At 41.9% G+C, this 18,980-nt stretch overlaps 1 protein-coding gene across 1 annotated transcript; it reads right to left on the bottom strand.

Moving 5' to 3' along the window:
• Window positions 1-1,314: 1,314 nt before the first annotated feature.
• Window positions 1,315-15,658, bottom strand: LOC149299178 (blastomere cadherin-like). The gene is made up of 16 exons (XM_089486283.1): window positions 15,596-15,658; window positions 15,143-15,257; window positions 6,822-7,033; window positions 6,577-6,723; window positions 6,219-6,374; window positions 5,893-6,037; window positions 5,595-5,767; window positions 5,318-5,446; window positions 5,037-5,219; window positions 4,456-4,700; window positions 3,770-3,912; window positions 3,419-3,646; window positions 3,062-3,280; window positions 2,315-2,445; window positions 2,059-2,202; window positions 1,315-1,521 (listed from the first exon to the last, which is right to left on the bottom strand). The coding sequence occupies exons 1-16, from the start codon at window positions 15,656-15,658 to the stop codon at window positions 1,315-1,317; spliced, it is 2,640 nt and encodes an 879-aa protein (XP_089342409.1).
• Window positions 15,659-18,980: the final 3,322 nt, after the last annotated feature.

The following is an 18,980-nucleotide window of genomic DNA, read 5'->3' as shown; positions in this document are numbered from 1 at the left end:
TACAACCAAAAGGATCAACTGTATAAATGTGGCTATAATGGTGCATATGCTTAATATAAATACAGCAGTTACAGGTATATTGGGAGTACTGGCTGTCTACAGAGGTCAGTCCTAACCCTTTGATATTTAACCTCAGCAGCTCCCGTTTACACAACACTAGCTCCCAACCATCTATCACAAACATCCTGTTCACACCTCATTAGAAACCCAAATAAACTATACTTCCTGCAGACTTCACATAAAAATCAGTACCCCCTACAATCCATTTAAGTGAAGGGTTAGCAGAGCGCTTCTTGACATCAAAAAGCCAGTTTCCGCATGGCTAAAGTTAGCAGCCTCTTGTATACACCAGTGAAAACCCAATATGGTGGGATGTTAGGGAAACAAATGCCACTATTTAAAAAGTGTACATTTTAATTGTTCAGCAAAACATTACAGCCACTTAAGAAAAAACCAAACATTTAATATAAAAATATATGTGGCTATAGTTAACATTGCCTCCAGCAGGCGAAGCTTTCAAGTTTACAAAAAAAACAGCTGTTCTGTAAACAAAAGCAAAGGAACCTTTAATAAAATGTGTATTTTACATGATTTTTTTGGTTGAAATTTTAACATACAACACAATTTCTATAAATACGTATTAACGAAAAATGGAACTATAAAAAGTCAAATTTGAGACAAATTTAAAGTAGATTAAAAACAAGGTATTTCAATAGCCAGCACACTAAATTACAGTAACGTTCCTCACATTCAGAAATGTTGCATGCATGTCCTGTGCAGGTGACATATCCAGAGGCACACCAAGGTATTTAACGCGTGTTATAATTTTCTTTATAATTTCAGTAGTTTTTCTTCCAGTGTCTGAATCTACGTAACAGCAGCATCATCTGGTCCTCCTGCATCTGAACTTTTTCAATGCGTGATGACTGGACTTAGTACTCAAGTTGTAAAAGTTATACTAAGGTAGACATTAAGAGAAATCAATAGTTGAGAAACATGTAACCCTATAACTCCTTAGTATGACAGCTTATCCAACTGGAACTAGGAGTTTCAGGATGTGGCATTCAGAGCCATTTCTAAACTCAACAAGGCCACTAAGGATATTGCAAAGACTGAAATATGAAGGCACCGAGGATTGTCTTTCTTGAAGGCATTTTAGGACCAGGGAATGATTGAATGTAGTTTGGTTCTTCAAATTCACTATACAGAAAGTGTTAAAACTCTTGTTCAATAGGAGTCCAAATGATGGAGACATTGTCCAAACCAAATCATTTAGTGGCTTTATCCACACAGACCAATGACAGCATCGATAATCTACTCATCTTCGCCACCGTACATGTCGGCTAGCTTCTTGAAACGGGGTCCCCAGTCATTTATACAGTCATAGTCCTGATCTTCATCAGAGTTTGAAGAATTCAGAGAGCTGAGGGACCCAGCCTCAGAGCCGCTGCCTTCATAGTCAAACACAAGCAAGGAGTCATATGGCGGGGCAGTGGGGTCATTATCTGCTGCGTGGAGGTTCTGGATTAAAGGAAAGGGAAAGAATTAGATTAGAGTGAACATGGTTCAGATATTTTTCTATGAGAAGGAAAACACTGTATACAAGTGCACCATTAGACATTGAACCCTAGTTTGACCAGCTGATCCCAGTTCCATTCCCACAATAAATAATGGTTATCAAAGGGTAAATATAACCAACACAGAAATTGTTGCTGGAGAGCATTAGACTGGGGAGGTGCTGTCAAGCTCTTGGAAGTAATTTCTGCTTTTAATGTAGCAGGGACTCCATTAAGCAAATTCCCGTCAAAGGCAGCCCTGGACAACTAATGTCCACTTAGGAAATGCTGATTGGAAGTTAACTGGTCTGTGCAATGAGATTTAAATGCAAATCAATAGGGTTGAGAGGCTTGATGCCCCAACCATGGATAAACACAGCATGCAGGAAATGCTTTGTGACTAGTGGTGGTACTAGTCGGGCATTTAAGCCACATTACTGAAATTTCAGGTGCCATGGAGAAAAAAAAAATAATTTTCAGGCAGGTAAGATTTAGCACACACCTCATCAATGAAGTTCCCAATTTCTTCAGGATTGGATGGCCTTGGTCTGTACTGAGGTGCAGGGATCAGTGTCGGGACCACATCATTCCTCATGATGTCCGGACGAGCATCTAGGCCGCGGTGTAATTGACTCAAATCATAGTCCTGGGAAAACATAATACACAAACAGATCTAGCCAGCTACTACAGAAAGGTCTGGAAGCTTGCTTCACACTCGCATGGGAATTACCGCTACATTCTATCTAGATATTCCTCACCTGGTCCTCCTCTCCACCACCTTCCTCGCCATAATAGAAGATGTTGTCCCGTGTATCATCTTCTGGCAGCAGTAAAGGTTCCTTAACCACCTTTCGCTTCTTCAAAAACAGTAGCAACAGCAAAATGAGGACTAGAAGAAAGAAAGGAAATCTGATTAACTGCCAAAACTGAACTGCAGATTTGTGCACTTGTTAGCATTGCATTTAGACTGTCCAAAACGCAGCAGCCAGGCCATTAAATGCCGTATCACACCTATTCTCAACTCTCTGTATTGGCTTCCTATTAAATGGAGAATCTATTTTAAAGAGGGCTTGACTTTTAAAGCTCTAAAAAACAGGGCCCCTGTTACCTGAAAGTTATCACCCTACATCCCAACTTGCCCCCTTCCTTCTACACATTTCAGTGCCCAGAGTGCACACAAAATCCGTCTCCAAAGCATTCTGCTCCTACACTCTGGAACTTGGGCACATTCTGTCAGGGAAGCCCCATCTTTCGAGACTTCAAAAGCTTTTCTCCCAAGCATTCAGCGAATTCACTTATTGTTCTACATTAATGTCCAATTATGTAGCTACATTAAGTTAGTGTATGTTTTAACCCTGCGATGTCCCACTGGGAGAAAAGCTATATAAAATCCATAACTAAATGCAAGGGTATCAGCCAGTGCACAAATCTGCAGCCCAAGAGCAGTTCAAAACATACTAGAACTATATACATACAGCTGCAGTTCTGCACCTTACAATACTTACTGAGCAGAGCCAAGATGGAGCCCAGGATCACCAAGATAATTGGAAGATCAATGCCAGCCACACGCGTGTCTGAGCAGGTAACCGTATTACCCTCACAGTCGCAAACAGATGCATTCACGACCGTGACCTGCTGCCAGCCTGGAGCGTCAGTTAGTCTGAGATATATACTGTATTCTCCTTTCTTCAGCTCCCCTGCGGGTTTAAGCAGCACTGTTGTTCCTGTTAGAATGACAGTAATGGTGAAAGTTAGAACAGGTTGGTTTTACCAGGCCAATATAAAACATACTGATGGGAGAACTAGACGGTTGCTGCTCATTGTGCCTACAAAGTTAGTGGTTACAGCAAATCAACAATTACCTTGTTCATCTTTGGGATCAGCCACCCAAAGCATCTCAGAACCATGTGCCAGTTCCACAGTAAAGGGGTATGTGTTGGGAGGTAGGTCAGCATCTGTGATGGTAAGAAGCTGGGGCTCGGGATTCCTGCTACACATCTTGAAAGTCCGCGGGCTGGGCACAGGACCATTATCATTGACATCCAGGAGATTGATAACTAGTGTTCCGGTTCCAGTGCCAGCAGGAACTCCTGTAGAGGGACGAGAAGCACCGTCAGACAAACATTCTAACATTTAATACTGGACGGCACCTGTCTGAAAGACATGTACAGATCCCTTGGATAGTCTGTACAGGAAGAGTTCAATAGACTTACCGTCATCAGATACCAACACAATGACCGTGTAAGTGTTGTTCTTCACATATTCCGACTCTCTATCCAGGTTTCCATTTCCTGTGATAATGCCAGTGTCCTTGTTAATAGAGAGCCACCGGGCTGGGTCATTGCCAATGATGTAACTGATGGTAAAATAAAAGCATTAGGTGGTAAAGTCCATACATCAAAAGCCAGGCTACTTTGTCTTGCTTACTATAAGATAGCATTAATGCAAGTACCAAGTGCATAGATGTATGACAAGGATTCTTGCTCTGCAATGTTATTTTAACAGAGTCTGCCAGCCAAACTTTCGCAAGTAGGAACCTTCCATCTAGGAAGGGCTCGGAAAGTTTGCAGCATTTGCAATAAGACTTTGGCACTGCCTTCATTAAAAAACCTTGTGTTCCAAATATTGGCCTGTTTGTTTTCTGGCAAATGTTAGTGCATGTTAGGGTTAGATTTAAATTTTCAGCTGGTTTTCTATTAAGAGTTACAGAGTTAATGTGGTAACTGTACGCAGCAGCTTTGGTGCAAGGATTTTAAAGGTCTGTAGGACAGCTGCTCTTCATTGGTTGATAATTTATACAAATGCACAAGCCTATTTACAGTCATTGGTTGTTTCAAATGAGGATTTACTTTAAAATATGGCAGCTAAATGGAAGATTTGTTGGATAGGCGTCGTTTACCTTAGCTTTTGGACTTGCTGCTTGTCGGGATCCTGTGCAACAAGGGACACAACCTTCTGACCTAGAGGAAGATCCTCCAGAATATCCACCCTGCTAATGGTTGGTACAAAGTAGGGGGCCTCGTTCACATCCTCCACATTCACCGTCACCGTAGCAGTGGAAGTTGGCAGCGGAACAGCAAAGGGATCCACATTTTCTACAGTGATTTGCAGCACATACTGCCTCCTCAACTCGAAATCCAAACCCTGCAGAGCAAAGGAAAGCACTAGCTCAAAATCTGATCTACTAGTCACATTACCAACAGCAAGTTCTTAAAAGAAACAAGCTACAAAAAAGTTAAACTACTAACTCTGTAACCCACAAGGGACATTATCTGAATAATGTTCTCCTGCCCTATGGGATAGTTGTTGCACTTCACATTTTTTTGGGGAAAACCACCTATATTCACCTCAAGGTCATGCAGAAATCAGAAGCCTTGGGAGTGAAGCGCTGTACTATTACAAGTACTTAAGGCTTTGCGCAGCACAGTCTGAACAGAGAAAAAAAGCCTAGCTATTTTGTAGAATGGTAATAAGCCTTACCTTTGCAGTTGTCAGGATGCCATCGTTAGTTTCCGGGTCTGTGGTAATGGCGAAGAAACCTGCCTCATTCCCTTTAATCTTGTACACCGCCTGCCATGCAGCTGTACCAGTCTGGTCAAGGTCAGTTACAGAAAGCCTCTGAACTTCAAATCCAACTTCATTCTCTGGCACCAATGTAGTATACTGTAAGGAACAAGTTATTTGTCAGACGAGTCCTTATACTGTGTCCGATTCCTCCCATCCATCAAGATTAAGTACAGTTAGTTTACAGAATTACACACCGTTGTGGGGTTGAAGATGGGGGCATTGTCGTTGGCATCCGTAATCTCTATTACAGCTTTTCCAGTGGCTGTTAATCCAGTTCCATTCATGTCTGCAGCCTGCACAGTCAGCGTGTACTCCCGTATCCTCTGGGGGGGGGGAAAAAAAAATAAAAAAAAAAAAAAATTCCTTAGTGATCTGTATCCCCCACAACACGACCTCTACCGCTGCTGATTTCTATTGTACAAATACAAGTTATGCTTTTCATAGATTGCATATAATTGTATCAGTCCATACCTCCCTGTCCAATCCTGTCCCAATTACACTGATCACACCAGTGGCCCTGTTTATTGTAAAGAGCCCAGCTGAGGGGTCCTCAGGGTCTTGCTTCCGGATAGAATAACCAATGAGGGCATTATCTGTTTCTTCATCGTCATCGTCTGTAGCAGACACCGACATAAACGCTGTGCCTGTGAAAGATGAACATATTAGAAAAATGGTGCCAGTTATAGATATCCTAAGAAACAAAAAACAGCTACTCAACACTTCTACCAGTTGCAGAAGAGTGAACAGTAGTTATTTGTAGCCTTCTTACCTGGCTGAGATCCTTCCCTTACAGATCCTTTGAACACTTTCTCTACAAATTCGGGCCGGTTATCATTTTGATCAATTACTTTGATTATGATCTCCATTGGCTCCTCCACTGGCTGGCCATTTTCCGACACCGCGTGAGACAGGAGCTGAAGAGGAAAAGATCATGAGTGCACAATACTTCAATCAAGGCAAGGACTAAGCGAGCAGCCAAATCAGGATTATGTCCAGGTCATCCAGCTGCTTGACTCAAAAAAATCACCCGCTATCAGTCCACACCCCAGTTTCAGATATATGACGAAGCCTGCTAAGTGGAAGTTACCCACTCACCCTATATTTATTGTTCGTTTCACGATCCAGAGGCTGCGTTACACTCATCCAGCCAGTCTCCTTCTCTATCCGGAATACTCCTTCAGGAGGGGTGTCTGCACCCTGACCTGTGATACTGTAGAAAACCTTTGTTCCTTTGTCCTTGTTGGATTTAATCTGTTAAAGAGAACAAAACTATAAGCTAAAGCATGAGTGGAGAAGCTGCCCTTTGGTTGTTCAGCTTGCAGCTACAGCAACATAAATGATGATTTCAGAAGGGGTGCTGCGGGCGTGGTGTAGGCTTGCTCTACAGTTTATAACCCAAATGATCGTGCACAAGTTAAATTGTCAATGGTTCACACAAGACCTGTTCACATACCTGCACCAAGCGTTTAGGGAACGAACCCCTTTCATTTTCTGATACACTTATGGGAGGGATAACCCAGTCCCTCTTCCTCCTCTTTAGCCCAGTCTGTTTCTCAGCGAATGTTAGCACTGGGAGCTTGTGAGACGAGCTGGAAGCATCCTGCAAATAAGACACAAGAGCTCAGCACCATGTAGAATTATTTCTGAACACAATGCTGCAGCTATACCCAGAAGCTGACTCCCAAAAACAGCAAGTACCTTGGCATGTCTGTGGCGTTTGTTGAGTACTGTGATTGTGGCCGTATATTTCTTTCCAAGAGCATCCCAGGTACTGATTGTAAATTTTGTGTCCTTCCCGTGGAGATTTACATGGCGCTTTACCAGGACTGTGCCATCCATCAGCACACGAAACCGAGAGTCTCCTACATCATAGAGCTGATGCTTCCGCGGTGCACAGTCTACAAAGCTGACTACAGAAACACAAATAGTGAGTGGACTGTCCACACAAACTGGCCATCATCCCCAATACCTGCTTAGTGATTTAATATATTATACCACAGCTGTAACCAAACTGCACAGTATACATACAGAGTATCCTAGGACATTGAAGTCAAAAGGTTCAGCAGATCCTAATAGCCCTTTAACAAGTTTTTTCCAAACAAAAAGCTTTAAGCCTTTTGATAGGACAGTCAAGCTGGAAGGGATTGGGACCAAAGGTGCAGGAAACCCCAGTTAATATGGTGTAGTTTTAGCTTTTCTATTTGATTTGTTTTGGAGAATAAACCACCTACAAAGCATAAGCAGTAAAGATTCTGTGCTGTGTTAATGAGGAGACTGACATTATCTGGCAAACATGTTTCTGTAAACAGTAATGATAAGTGTCATTTAAATGACCTTGCACATACTTTACCCTGCTAAAGAGCAAAATAAAGATGGACTCTCAAGGTCCAGCAGGCAGTGATGTGATGCATTAAGCCTTACTGGGCCTTGAGATTCCAAGCAATGCGTCAGATTAGTTCTCCTAGGAGAACATGTTTATGCCAGTTACTGCTTTATCTGCTGGATATGAATAGCACAGGACTAAAAGCCACCAAGGTTCCTGAAATTACCCATGTGCAGTATGCATCTTACAGCACAGCCAGACAAAATATCTGTTTTATTCTATTTAACTTGGGGTAGATCATTCCAAAGGGTACACTTAATGGCTTCAAAAACATGCATAAGATGTATATATTTGTGCCAAGTATACAGGGGTCCATGAAGAAGGCCAGAAGGTGGGTGAGGACATGACAAAACATTGACTACTTGCATAACAACAAGCTTGAACATGAACCTAACCAACAAATCTTCAAAAAAGAATATTCAAATAACCAGTGCAGTACACCACAACGACAATGCTCACTCACAGTACTTAACCCAACTGCAATGCCTTTTACCCCCAAAGCAGAATTGGGAGCTTGCAAAGCCAAGGACCAGAAATCAAGCCATACACACTACAATTGGATGGCTTCTGTACAAGGTGGATACAGAGATATTACACCATACAGTATAAAAGGCATCATCTGCTTCAATACAGATCCTGTGTAATTACAAATTGAATTCCAAAATGAATGTAACACCTAACTTATCCCATGTAAATTTACTACAGTCATGTCTGAGTATCGAGCAGGCCTGCACACAATTCACATGAATGAGCTACACAGAGCCAAAACAGATTGTTACAAACCAAAATAAGCATTATTCTGTTACAGCACGCATACATGCTCATTAACCCTTTGCTGCCATACGAGTCAATTGCCTGGGAGCATTGAAGCTTTAAAAGAGAACATTTGAACCATATCCAAATTTCTAGAGATCTGCTGACTGCTGTCCTGTGGGCTGACATGTGACTGAAGAGATGTTTACTGCTAAGAGGAGACAAAGAACTATTTTGTGTATCAAAGCAGCCTTAGAAGTAGGAGAATGAAAGAAAATCAGAGCACCCACATTAGCAATAAGAGCAATCCCATCAAGTGTTAGTGAAGCTCTCTTCACTACCAAAGTGCTAGAGAAACAAACTTTGCTGCCAAAGAACAAACTAGTTTGCAAATTATAAACTTTGGAATAAGTGGCAGCCTGTGGACCACTTTCTTGCAATAAAAGAAATAAATTAGAAAGCTGTGCGCTGATTAATTTGATGTGTGCAAACTGGATTGGCGACAGGCATTTTTTATGAAGTAATCCAAGTCTGCATACAAAGCTCCCCTTTATGTCTATACACCATCCAATCTACCATTAGGACTCTCCATGAGCAACTCTTATAACCCAGAGTTCATTTCCACAATGTCAGATACCCATTACCCTCCCCCCATATTCACATTACACTTCACTTGACAATTACACATCCCAACACTGGCTTTGTGTATTCAAGCTGCTAAAACAGCAGATCAGCACAATGAATGACTAGTGGTCGGAAAACGCAAACTCAACATAGCAGTAATAAGCAATACTTACTGGAAGAACTTCACTCGAGCTAAAAGCACATACAAAATCCATAAGAGAAAACGGAAGCTACCAGTCCGACAATGGCGAAGTATTCAGCTTCCCTAAAACCTTTTATAGCTCTCCAAAGATTAAAATAACCAATACACATGTATTAGAAGCCCATTTTGTTTATAAGTTATGTTGTCTGGTGTGCACGGTTAATCCTCACATTCTATTAAGTTACTGATTTTTGTTGGTCTGTTCAGGTGGGGAAGAGAAGGGGTAGATAAAGGGAAATTCTAAGTATCAAATAGTTATGTATCGGTTTGATACTCAGATGTTTATTTATAAAGTGTTTACTTTTTATACAGTGCTGTATAAAAAGTAAACACATGCAACAAATATGTACCAACAGAAACAGATAAGGAGATGCAAGTTCCAGAAAGAATTACTTAGGGTAAAAATTACTTTCCCATAATTGGGCCAGAAGGCTGTGACTTAAAAATCCACAAGTCTCAAGACCCACTGCTCAACCCTATGAACTGCAAAGCATTGTCTGCTTGGACCATCACATGGAATCCTTAACATACATACATATACATACAGACCATACATACATACCATACATACAGACAAACTGACCATACATACACATGTATGTATGTATACATACATATATAGTGCAAACTGCCAGGAGACAACAGTTCCCCTTCTGACATTTTATCAGCTGTGTTGAACTAGGTTTTAACAAATTATCAGAACAGGTCTTTATGGCAGAACACTCCTTATGTATCACCTGTAATGGGTTAAGTATCCAGAGAGGTTCATTAGTGTGTTGCTATTCCTCCAATTACTATTTGATGCATGGAACCTGCAAATTGACCACCTGGCAGTACACATGATTTGATGGGTAAACCTGTCTGGGTTACTAACAAATTCAAGCTCCTCATATAGTCAAATACACAAGAGATTATCTCTGCGTAACCAGGCAAGTCAGTTATGAAAGCCTTTTATAGAACCGGTTATGTGCAGAATGCAAGCTAATTCCCAGCCGGCCGTAAAACAATCTTCACATCTCCTTTCAGCGCAATGCCCAAGCAGATGCAGACTTTGCAGATCTGAGGCTCTAGGTCCAAATAACTTCTGTGAATTGACACTGAAGTGAAAACATTCTTTACACAAGACCCGGGCTGACAGATTGCCTAAAACAAACCAAGCTTGGTGAATCCTCAGAACGGGGCAATTGTTTGTTAACATGGTAAGTTTTAGAAGCAGACAGATTAAAAGTTAGGTTTGTGATGCAATATTTGTGAACGCAAAATGATAGCTACTGATAAAGGAAAGCAGAACACAAATTGTGCACATCTACCTCACCTGCACTGGTGTATTTTAAAGTCTCTTTAGCGAAGAGTTCAAAATTTTTTACAGAAACAGGGACAAGCCGAAACATGAAGTCAATAAAATTATGGAGTACATTTTCATTCCATGACACTGAAGTTACTTGGTTGCTACTTTTTAATGTAATAGCTTACAGTAACTGCATACATGATCTGCTTTCCCTCTCCAGAAATTAGTTAACATGGCTATTATGACATGCCACATTCTTACATGTTACATGTTGATGCTCAATGAGTCTTTAAACAGTCAGTGTAGCATGCATGTCACAAGATGCAAACAGGAGACAAAACTGGTAACCAAAGTTTAGTACCCAGTAGGTTTCCAAGGAGATTTCCCATTAAATGGGCAGTTTAATACCTCATTCAACCTCCAGCAAGTCATGGTACTCTACGAACTGGGAAACACTGCATACACACGACTTCCATGAATTTGTGAAGGTGCCACTCACAGAAAATAACTTCTAATGCACAAAAACCCTTCCAATCACATGCAGTTAACCATAGCTTGTTCATGGTCTATTCACAAAGGGTGTATGTTAGAGACCAAGCTGCAGATTCCTGGAATAGCATTTTATTCCCGCTAGCTCAATCCAGAACGCCTGTAGTGTGCCGTGCAGTAAAGGCTCATCAACTCATCATTAGGATATGCTGTGTGCAGACAAGTCATTAATCACCAATTAAATCATCTTACGTAGCAAGCCTGGGACACTTAGTTGTTTCCATGAACACATTGTATAGCAGGATAGGATGATTTGCATTACATGTTCCTTGCCTCCAGACTGGACTTTCGCAGCCTTGCAATATAATCATTCCATGACTTACATTTCTAGCTTTCATGGGGTGTAAATGTCAAGCACGGAGGTCAAAAGCAGTATCAAACAAGACAGATAAGTTTGTACCGACGGCATTGATGGCAGCCATCTGCCCATTCCCAGATTCCGTGAGAATCCTCCAAGTAAACATTGCAGCTTTCACAAAAACAGGCCTTTCTGGCAACTGCTCCCCTTAGCATGCTGCAAAAGATTTGCTATTTATGCCCCCACCCCCATAGTCTTTTCTGGTATCTGTACCCTGGAACCCATCAGGAGATGGCTGACACCTTCTGACCTGGTGGTATCAACTAAAGTCAGTATATGGCCTTTTTATGAAACAGCTAGTCCAATTCTGCCATTGCCTTTAAAAAAAAAAACAAGTAAAGATCTACCATTACCCATAGACCAGCATATACTCCTAACACGCTCTGCTCCCGTTGGTAAATAATCAACTCGAAGTTGAATATTTACTACAGTATTTAAATTGGTACAGAACGCAGGAAGGAGGCGGAAGGGGATGTAAAACCCCATTCATGCATGGCCAGTTACTATTTACATAGGATAGGGAGAGAATGGGAATAACCTGGTGAGGCAGTGAGCCACACTATAATGCATCCACCAACCTTTTAGAGATGCAGGCGGTCATGTTTAGTATCACATTTAGAAGAGGACCATCAGGACGCATAGGAAGTATTTGCACAGGTGAGATACAAGCGGGGGTGGGGAGCACAACTAATTAACATACAGGCTGTTTTCCAGCTTCTAAAAAGCCTTTATGTGGAACAATTAAAATAGAAACACAATAACTGCTAAATATTGCAACATATAAAACTCACCATGTGTAACATTGCCAAGCAGAGGGTAAGCTGGTACACACGCACGCACACACCAATGTCACAATTTAGGAGGAACAGTCCCTCTAGCCATGTTAACATTTTTTATTATGGGATGTACTACATACTTTGTCTCAATACATATTTTTATACATTTCATATATCTGCAGGAAGTATTAAATCGTCAACACTTAATTTTTTTCTGTTACTCTAAAGATTACTACCTAGGTGAACTAAACATACCAAAGACTAACAAACCTTATAATGGGGGTCCCTCCACATGATAGTCCAGAGCATTAAGTTTACATAAATCACCTCTGCCAAGGAGGCCAATTAAAGGTCCACTATCTATAAGTGCTTTAATGCAAAGATAGTGAGATGTCCCTTTAAACTACCCTGGTATCGCCTTTCAATTTAAAACCCCATGCTTTTACCCATGAAGCACTTCCCACAAATTTCAATTGAAGCGCTTCCCTGCTACCAATTGGCTGAAAGCCAGTGTCAAGAACAGTCAGACCAAGGAGAGTGGGAGCTGCAGCTTCTCCATAAAAGTACTTATGCATTTTCAAAGCATGCATATTAAAGTAATTTAATATGCTGTCTTAAGTGGGGTTGTCAGTAAAACAGATTTGTTACACATGGGTCGGAAAACTTGCTGGCTGTAAATCAAATATAGGAGCCTCGATTTCAGCTCTTAGCTTCAACCTTTATATTCCCTGTGAACTACGCAAGTACAACACCCTAAGTTTGCCCTGCTCCCCTAAAGTACAGGAGACAGGGTCGACATCAGGCATGGCAAACCCCCATCCACCACAGGGTGAGGTTTTAAGGAACATCAAGCATGGTTCCTTATGGGATCTAAGACGTCCACTACCACTCTACGCAGCCTATAAAATCCCCCTGTAAGCTCAGGGTAATATATACCTTTCTGGCTGAACTGCAATGTATATTTTCAAACTGAAACCCGCCTGACATTTAGCCAATAGACTGGTTGCCTTCAAAGATACAGCATTCATTGTTACGTCAGCAGAGAATGCTTCAGTACAAACTGTCTGAACAGGCGGGATCTGGATTCTTTGGGACTTTGTTCAATCTACTGTGTTAAGGTACACTGAGTAACAAATACCAATTAAAAACCCTGGGATCCTAGCAAATGATCTCCACTGATCAGCCATATCGCCAGATAATCCCAATTATTTCTTCTGATAAAGATTTCTAAACCGTTTGTCTTAGATTAGAAGTGTGTACCTTTTCTCTTGTTAAGCCAACTCAATGCTTGCTCAGAGCATTTAGACGCCAAATGCAAACGTATAAATCCAATGCTATCCTTACTGCAGTTTAAGGTTTATTGTACACAGAGCCTAATTTAGCAACGTTAACCTTTGGATGGCAGCGTTCGGAATACGCATAGTAAGTCCTTCATAATAAGGAAGAGTGCATAAAGGTGAAGGAAGAGGTCCGGTGCATTACACCGTCTGCACCTGGAGCAAACTGACAATTCCTCCTTTGTGTTGGAACTTGAGTCCTCCAGTTTCCGTTGAACAAAGGGCAAAAAGTTTGGAGGAGTTTCACCAAAGAGTTTCAGTTACAGCCTATAACGCATTAACAGAACAAGAGCCCTGCGCAAACAGACAATAGGGCCGCACTCCTAACAGGGTTATCAAGCACCATAGGGGCTTCACTCTGGGAGGTGTCTCCTACACAGGAAAGGAGGGGTAGGAGGCTCAACAATTTCTAATTGAATGACTGCACACAATGGCCATCATTAACACTTCAAAGGCAAGCTCCACAAGAATTTGAGAACACTAGACTACAACATTCAGGCCCCAAAAGGGTTACAACATTTAAAATGCTGTTCATTCCACACTGGATTCCACGTGGCAGAAACCTTGAAAACTACTAGGCTACTTTTAGTCAAAATGTCTTGGCCAGCGAGAAGTCCATGCTAAGCCAAGACAAAACAGACTTCAAGATGAGTTGGAACTTACTGCTCTGCATGTAAAAGAATAAATCTGCACCAGCATCTATACTCAAGAGCAAACCCTTCTGATTCTAGAACCCAAGGTCACAATATATACAGCCTGCACAATTCAAACAGGCAACAATACTCAGCCAAACATAGCACCTTGTATCCTAAAAATGAGTATAGTATCAGACTAGGAACTCAAAACCGGACAAACTAGGTGCGAAAGCATCTGTTGGTAGAACAGGATCCCTCAATAACCGGTAACATGACCCTCACATTTTAACAAGGCAAGGGAGGGGGGAGAGTTTTGTAAATAACCTATTTTACCTTTCCACAGAAGCTCTAGTATTAAAATGGACAAATTAAACCAGATCTCAATCCTTATGGGGTCATAATGGGTAATATTCACTCACCAAAAATATTAAAGTGTAAGATTTAAGTCAAAGGAAATGGAGAAATGGATTTTGTGTACAGGTTATGACATTGCATTGGGCTATAGTGAAGTGTGGAAGAAGTGGTAAGAGGTACCATAGTACCAATACAGACATACTGAATATAACTATTCCCTGTTCTTAACTAACACCAGCTATTAACTCACCCCGAGTACACATTACACCAAGGAGGATATAAAACTGTATAGGTAATCTCACATTTCGGTGCAGAAAAAGGTTTTTAGGCATCACCTTCCCCAACAAACCATTGATGTAACAAAAATTAACATGATCTAGTAATTAGTTGGTCACAAATGCTAAAGTAGCAGTCCCATACCCAAAGTTAAAGAGCACAAAAACAGTGTTGTGTCACTTTAACACAAGCCATTAGGATCTTAAATCATGAGACTCGCATTGAGTGGGCTGGTGCACAGATAACAGGCTTAAACCCCTGTGCTGCCACATGCTTTACTAATGGCTACAAGTACACCCCAAAACTAGGCTTAGGTATTAGCTCGGTAACGAAGATTATGGGCCAGTTGCCTGTAGTTAGGAGACCACTGTTTGTGGCCACGGACAGGGAGCGTTACATGCCCCCGCCGCACTGGGTCCTACACCCTCCACAAGTATCCTTATGATTCTTGCCCTCCAGGGTACATAGCCGGTGGATAGGTTACCTTTGCCCAGTCTCCTGCCTCTCTCCAGCTCCCTGCGGTTCACGGAAAACGTGTATTCGCTGGAGGTAAAACCAGCGCGGCATCCAGGGGCATCTGTGCCTAGGGCGGGTACGGCCTGCAAGGGCAAATGTGACGTTACCAGCTATACATATGAAACACAAAAATACACGCGGATGCCCAGAAAGCTCTGAACATTACAAAGAAGGCAGATTTAAACAACCCCAGGGCAATTACCTGAAGCATAGACTGCAAAAGCACCAGTGAAAAGTTAGCCCCGACCTATACAAATGAGCAGCACCGCACGCTAGGTAATTTCCCTATGCTCCCGAAACCTCCACGAGGACAGACATATGCCCAACCCGGTTAATGTTACACATACCCCGGATCGTACAGACGCCTCTTAGTAACCGTGTAGATGAAAGAATAACTTTAGATAAAAAGCCCTGCACCCACCTGCAATAAGCAGAGAACCAGGCAGAAAAAGGCGGTGGGGGACGAGCGTTTTCCACCCCCCATGTGCATTGTACAGCCGTGCAGATCGGAGAGCCGGATCAGTCCTCCGCACGGCGTCCGAGTAGCTGTCTTTATGCATTCACCGCCTGCTCCACCCTTTAATTGGGGGCTGAGCCCAGGTGCGCCTGGCAGGGCGTGTCCTGGGCAGGTGGGGGGCGCTCATTGGCTGATACGGCTATTAATATCGTACGCAGCTCAGTCGGAACTTGCTTTTGTGCGCGTCGCGTGTTTAACGAGGAGCGTCTTGTGTTGGAGGCAGTTGGTTGTAAAGAGCTTTGGGAAGCTGGTAAGAGTCGTGAAGCCTTATCCGAGCTCCAGCATTGTGTGTGAAACGTTACTGTGTAAGAGGGAGAACTTTTCCTTACTCACTGGGGTGAGAGAGTAAGGACTGGGAAAGGTGTTTAGGGGAAAGTCTGCCCAATGAAAGCACATTCTGGGTGTGGAACCGTTAATAGCACCGTTAGTACTAGGGTCTACATCCTTCTGGTCATTCACCCTACATCAGTAGAAGCCGTTGGCTACGATGTAACACGCTGAGTGCTATTGAAGTGTTAGGTGCTGTATTGGTTTGTGTGTCGGTTTCCATGTTAGTATCAGGGTGATTTAATACTCATTGTGTCTTGCAGGTGCACCTGTGTGTAACACTGGCCTGTTGGTGGTAGTTGATGACATGCACCTGGATTGATGCCTGGCTGTGTGCGTTAAGGATCAAGGTGTAGTTACCTTGTTCCCAGTGGCTTAGTGTCTGCTGAGGAGTAAGAGTGGGCACCCCAACCTCCTTCATGCTCCTAGTTCCTCCATCTCACCTGTCTCCTTGAACTCCTTAATAAAGTTCTACTCTAAAGCCCATGTTTATTTCCTGTGTTTGTGAATCCAAAATAGGATTTCACAAAAAACATGTATCGCATACAAATATGAGACAGGTCTGTGGCATGAGACTGAAACTGGGAGGGATTTGGCACAATAAAGCAAATGGTAGCATATCTTGGGTTTTATGTTTCTCATACTGAAGCTTGAGTGGCCCAGAATGGGTCAGAGTGGGCTCTTGAGTGCTAAGTAGGGTTAGGCCTGGAGTATTTAAAAAAAACAACCAACTTATGGGAGGTTAATGGAGGGTGTTTAGGCAGTGGGTGACAATAGGTTAGTTGCTGTTGTCACCTTACCTATTTGTCCCTCCCTGTTGTGCTGGGTGTTCATGGGGGATGTGGTTTTGTCACGGTTGTGTGGAAGCTTACCAGATATTTAGGGGTTAATGCTCATGGGAGATTATTTGGTATTTGTGGCTGGAGGTTTCCTTGTGGCTGCAGCTGGGAAGCTCAGGTCTGGGTGTCCTGGAATGTCCTTCCCTGTGTGGTACTTGGGTAACTTGGGCTGGTTTCCATTATGTTAAATGGATAATGTTTGTTGTTGGTTTCAGTGTGCTAGTCATTATCCTGTCAATACACCTATTTTTGGTTTAGGTCTTCCTGGCAATGGCTAGCATTAAGATAAAATGGCTGCTGCCTTTTCTAAGCCAACCGTGGTTTGTTCACATGTTTCTTGGGAGGCCTAGCATGGGAATCATGGCTGCTACAGTCAAGCGGATCTGTTTTTGTTGGATCTGTTTATTTTTCTGCTTTCTTTTTGATCAGGTGTTTCTCTATTTGTTTACAACTGATCTGTGCCATCATTTTTATCCATAACATTGTTTCCAAACGGTTATTTTAATACAGTTCCAGTTGCTGTTGGCTGAGCTCTCACATATTGGACTTCCAAATATAAGTTCCTGCAGTTTCAGTCATACTTTTTTTTTTTTATTATTGGCTGTCTCGCTTTTTAGATGTCTGGCTGTCTTATAACCTTCCTCTTTTCATACTCCTATTTTTAGCTAGCTATGGCTAAGTAATTTGATTCTAATTAATCTTGAGTTTTTTTTCCAGCCTCATGCTCTTATATGCTGCACCTTTGCTTGGTTCATACCTTGTAGCCTTAGGTTTCCTGTTTAAGAAGGTAACGGCTTATTCGCCTCCATATTTTATCTGCATGTGAAAAGAACATGTAATCTTTACTGTGAATGCAGTGTTGCTACTTATTCTACACATTACATGGAATGTGGAAGTCATTCTGTAGAGCTTCGTGTTTTGTTGAACTGATCTTTCTTGATTCTTTCTGCATACACCATCCCAGTTCCTTTAAGTCTCCATATCTCCATCTTGTTTACTTTCTAAATAACATGTTGTGTTTAAGGAGCTGAATGTTATGAGGTGGAACAGTGGTTTAGATTTAGGGTGGGTAACATCAATACGCCATGACTTACTGTGGGGCAGAAACCAGAGACAGGAATGTTATTCACTAAGCCCTGTATTATAGTTGATCTGAGATAAAGTATGTCACCCCACTAAGTATGGGTTGTTGAAACTTATTCTTTGCAATAAGGATGTGAGGCCTTGAATAATGCGTTCTTAATACAATTACATCACACAGCAACTATCTATGGTTCCTTAAGTGGTCTCTTGTGTTCCTGTAAATCTTCTCCCCAACCCCCTCCTGCTGTCACGTCCTATCTCTGCATTGACTAAACTCCCCTAATAAATTCTTCCCCACCTCCTTGACCAGTTCAACTGTCTTACTCCTCTTATCTCCTTTTACCCAACTCACTCTATCATTGTCCTTGTCTCCTATTCTCCTCCATTAACAGTGTGTTCCTTTATAGAAGAACTGCTTTTGCCTTAAATGAATGCAATGGATTTCTGACTTGGTTCAAATCTGAGTTAAGGTGATGTAGCTATATTGAAACCAAAGGAAGAATGTAGTTAGCCTCTGTATATGTTGGCTTTTGTGTTTTTCCCATCCATTGCCAGTGTTGTCATAACACACTGGAACAGAGGCTTGTTGATCGTGTATACAGCCTGCAAGATCTCTAATGTAATTCTTGTGGCTCTTTAAAGAACTTTGACACTGCAGACAATGGCTTGTGGTCCGTTGGATGCAATCCCAATAAACTCTTGGATTATAGTATTCTTCAGAATAATCTTGTAGAACACCGTAACAGGATTGTGAAATACACAAGGTATATACTGCTTAAAATTAATGGCACCAATGTCACCCTTGCTTACAGAGAACATGGAAATGTGAGTCTTTATAAATTATCATTTACAGAAAAGATATGTTTATGTAATCTATCATTGGTATAGTAGGAAATTCAACAATTGGGATAAAATGTATTCTATCCTGACTCATTGTATTTAAATTAGGACACTACACGCGGCTATTTTGTTGGAGCTACATGGGGGGTGGGCTGTCGGGTGCCGTGGCCCATCATGAAGCCACAGGGGGTGGGCTGCTC

Source organism: Sceloporus occidentalis, unplaced genomic scaffold, assembly GCF_023333645.1.
Source record: "Sceloporus occidentalis isolate IW3139 unplaced genomic scaffold, rSceOcc1.0.p SCAF_29, whole genome shotgun sequence".
Lineage (NCBI taxonomy): Eukaryota > Metazoa > Chordata > Lepidosauria > Squamata > Phrynosomatidae > Sceloporus > Sceloporus occidentalis.
This window is presented reverse-complemented; position numbering and strand designations above follow the sequence as displayed.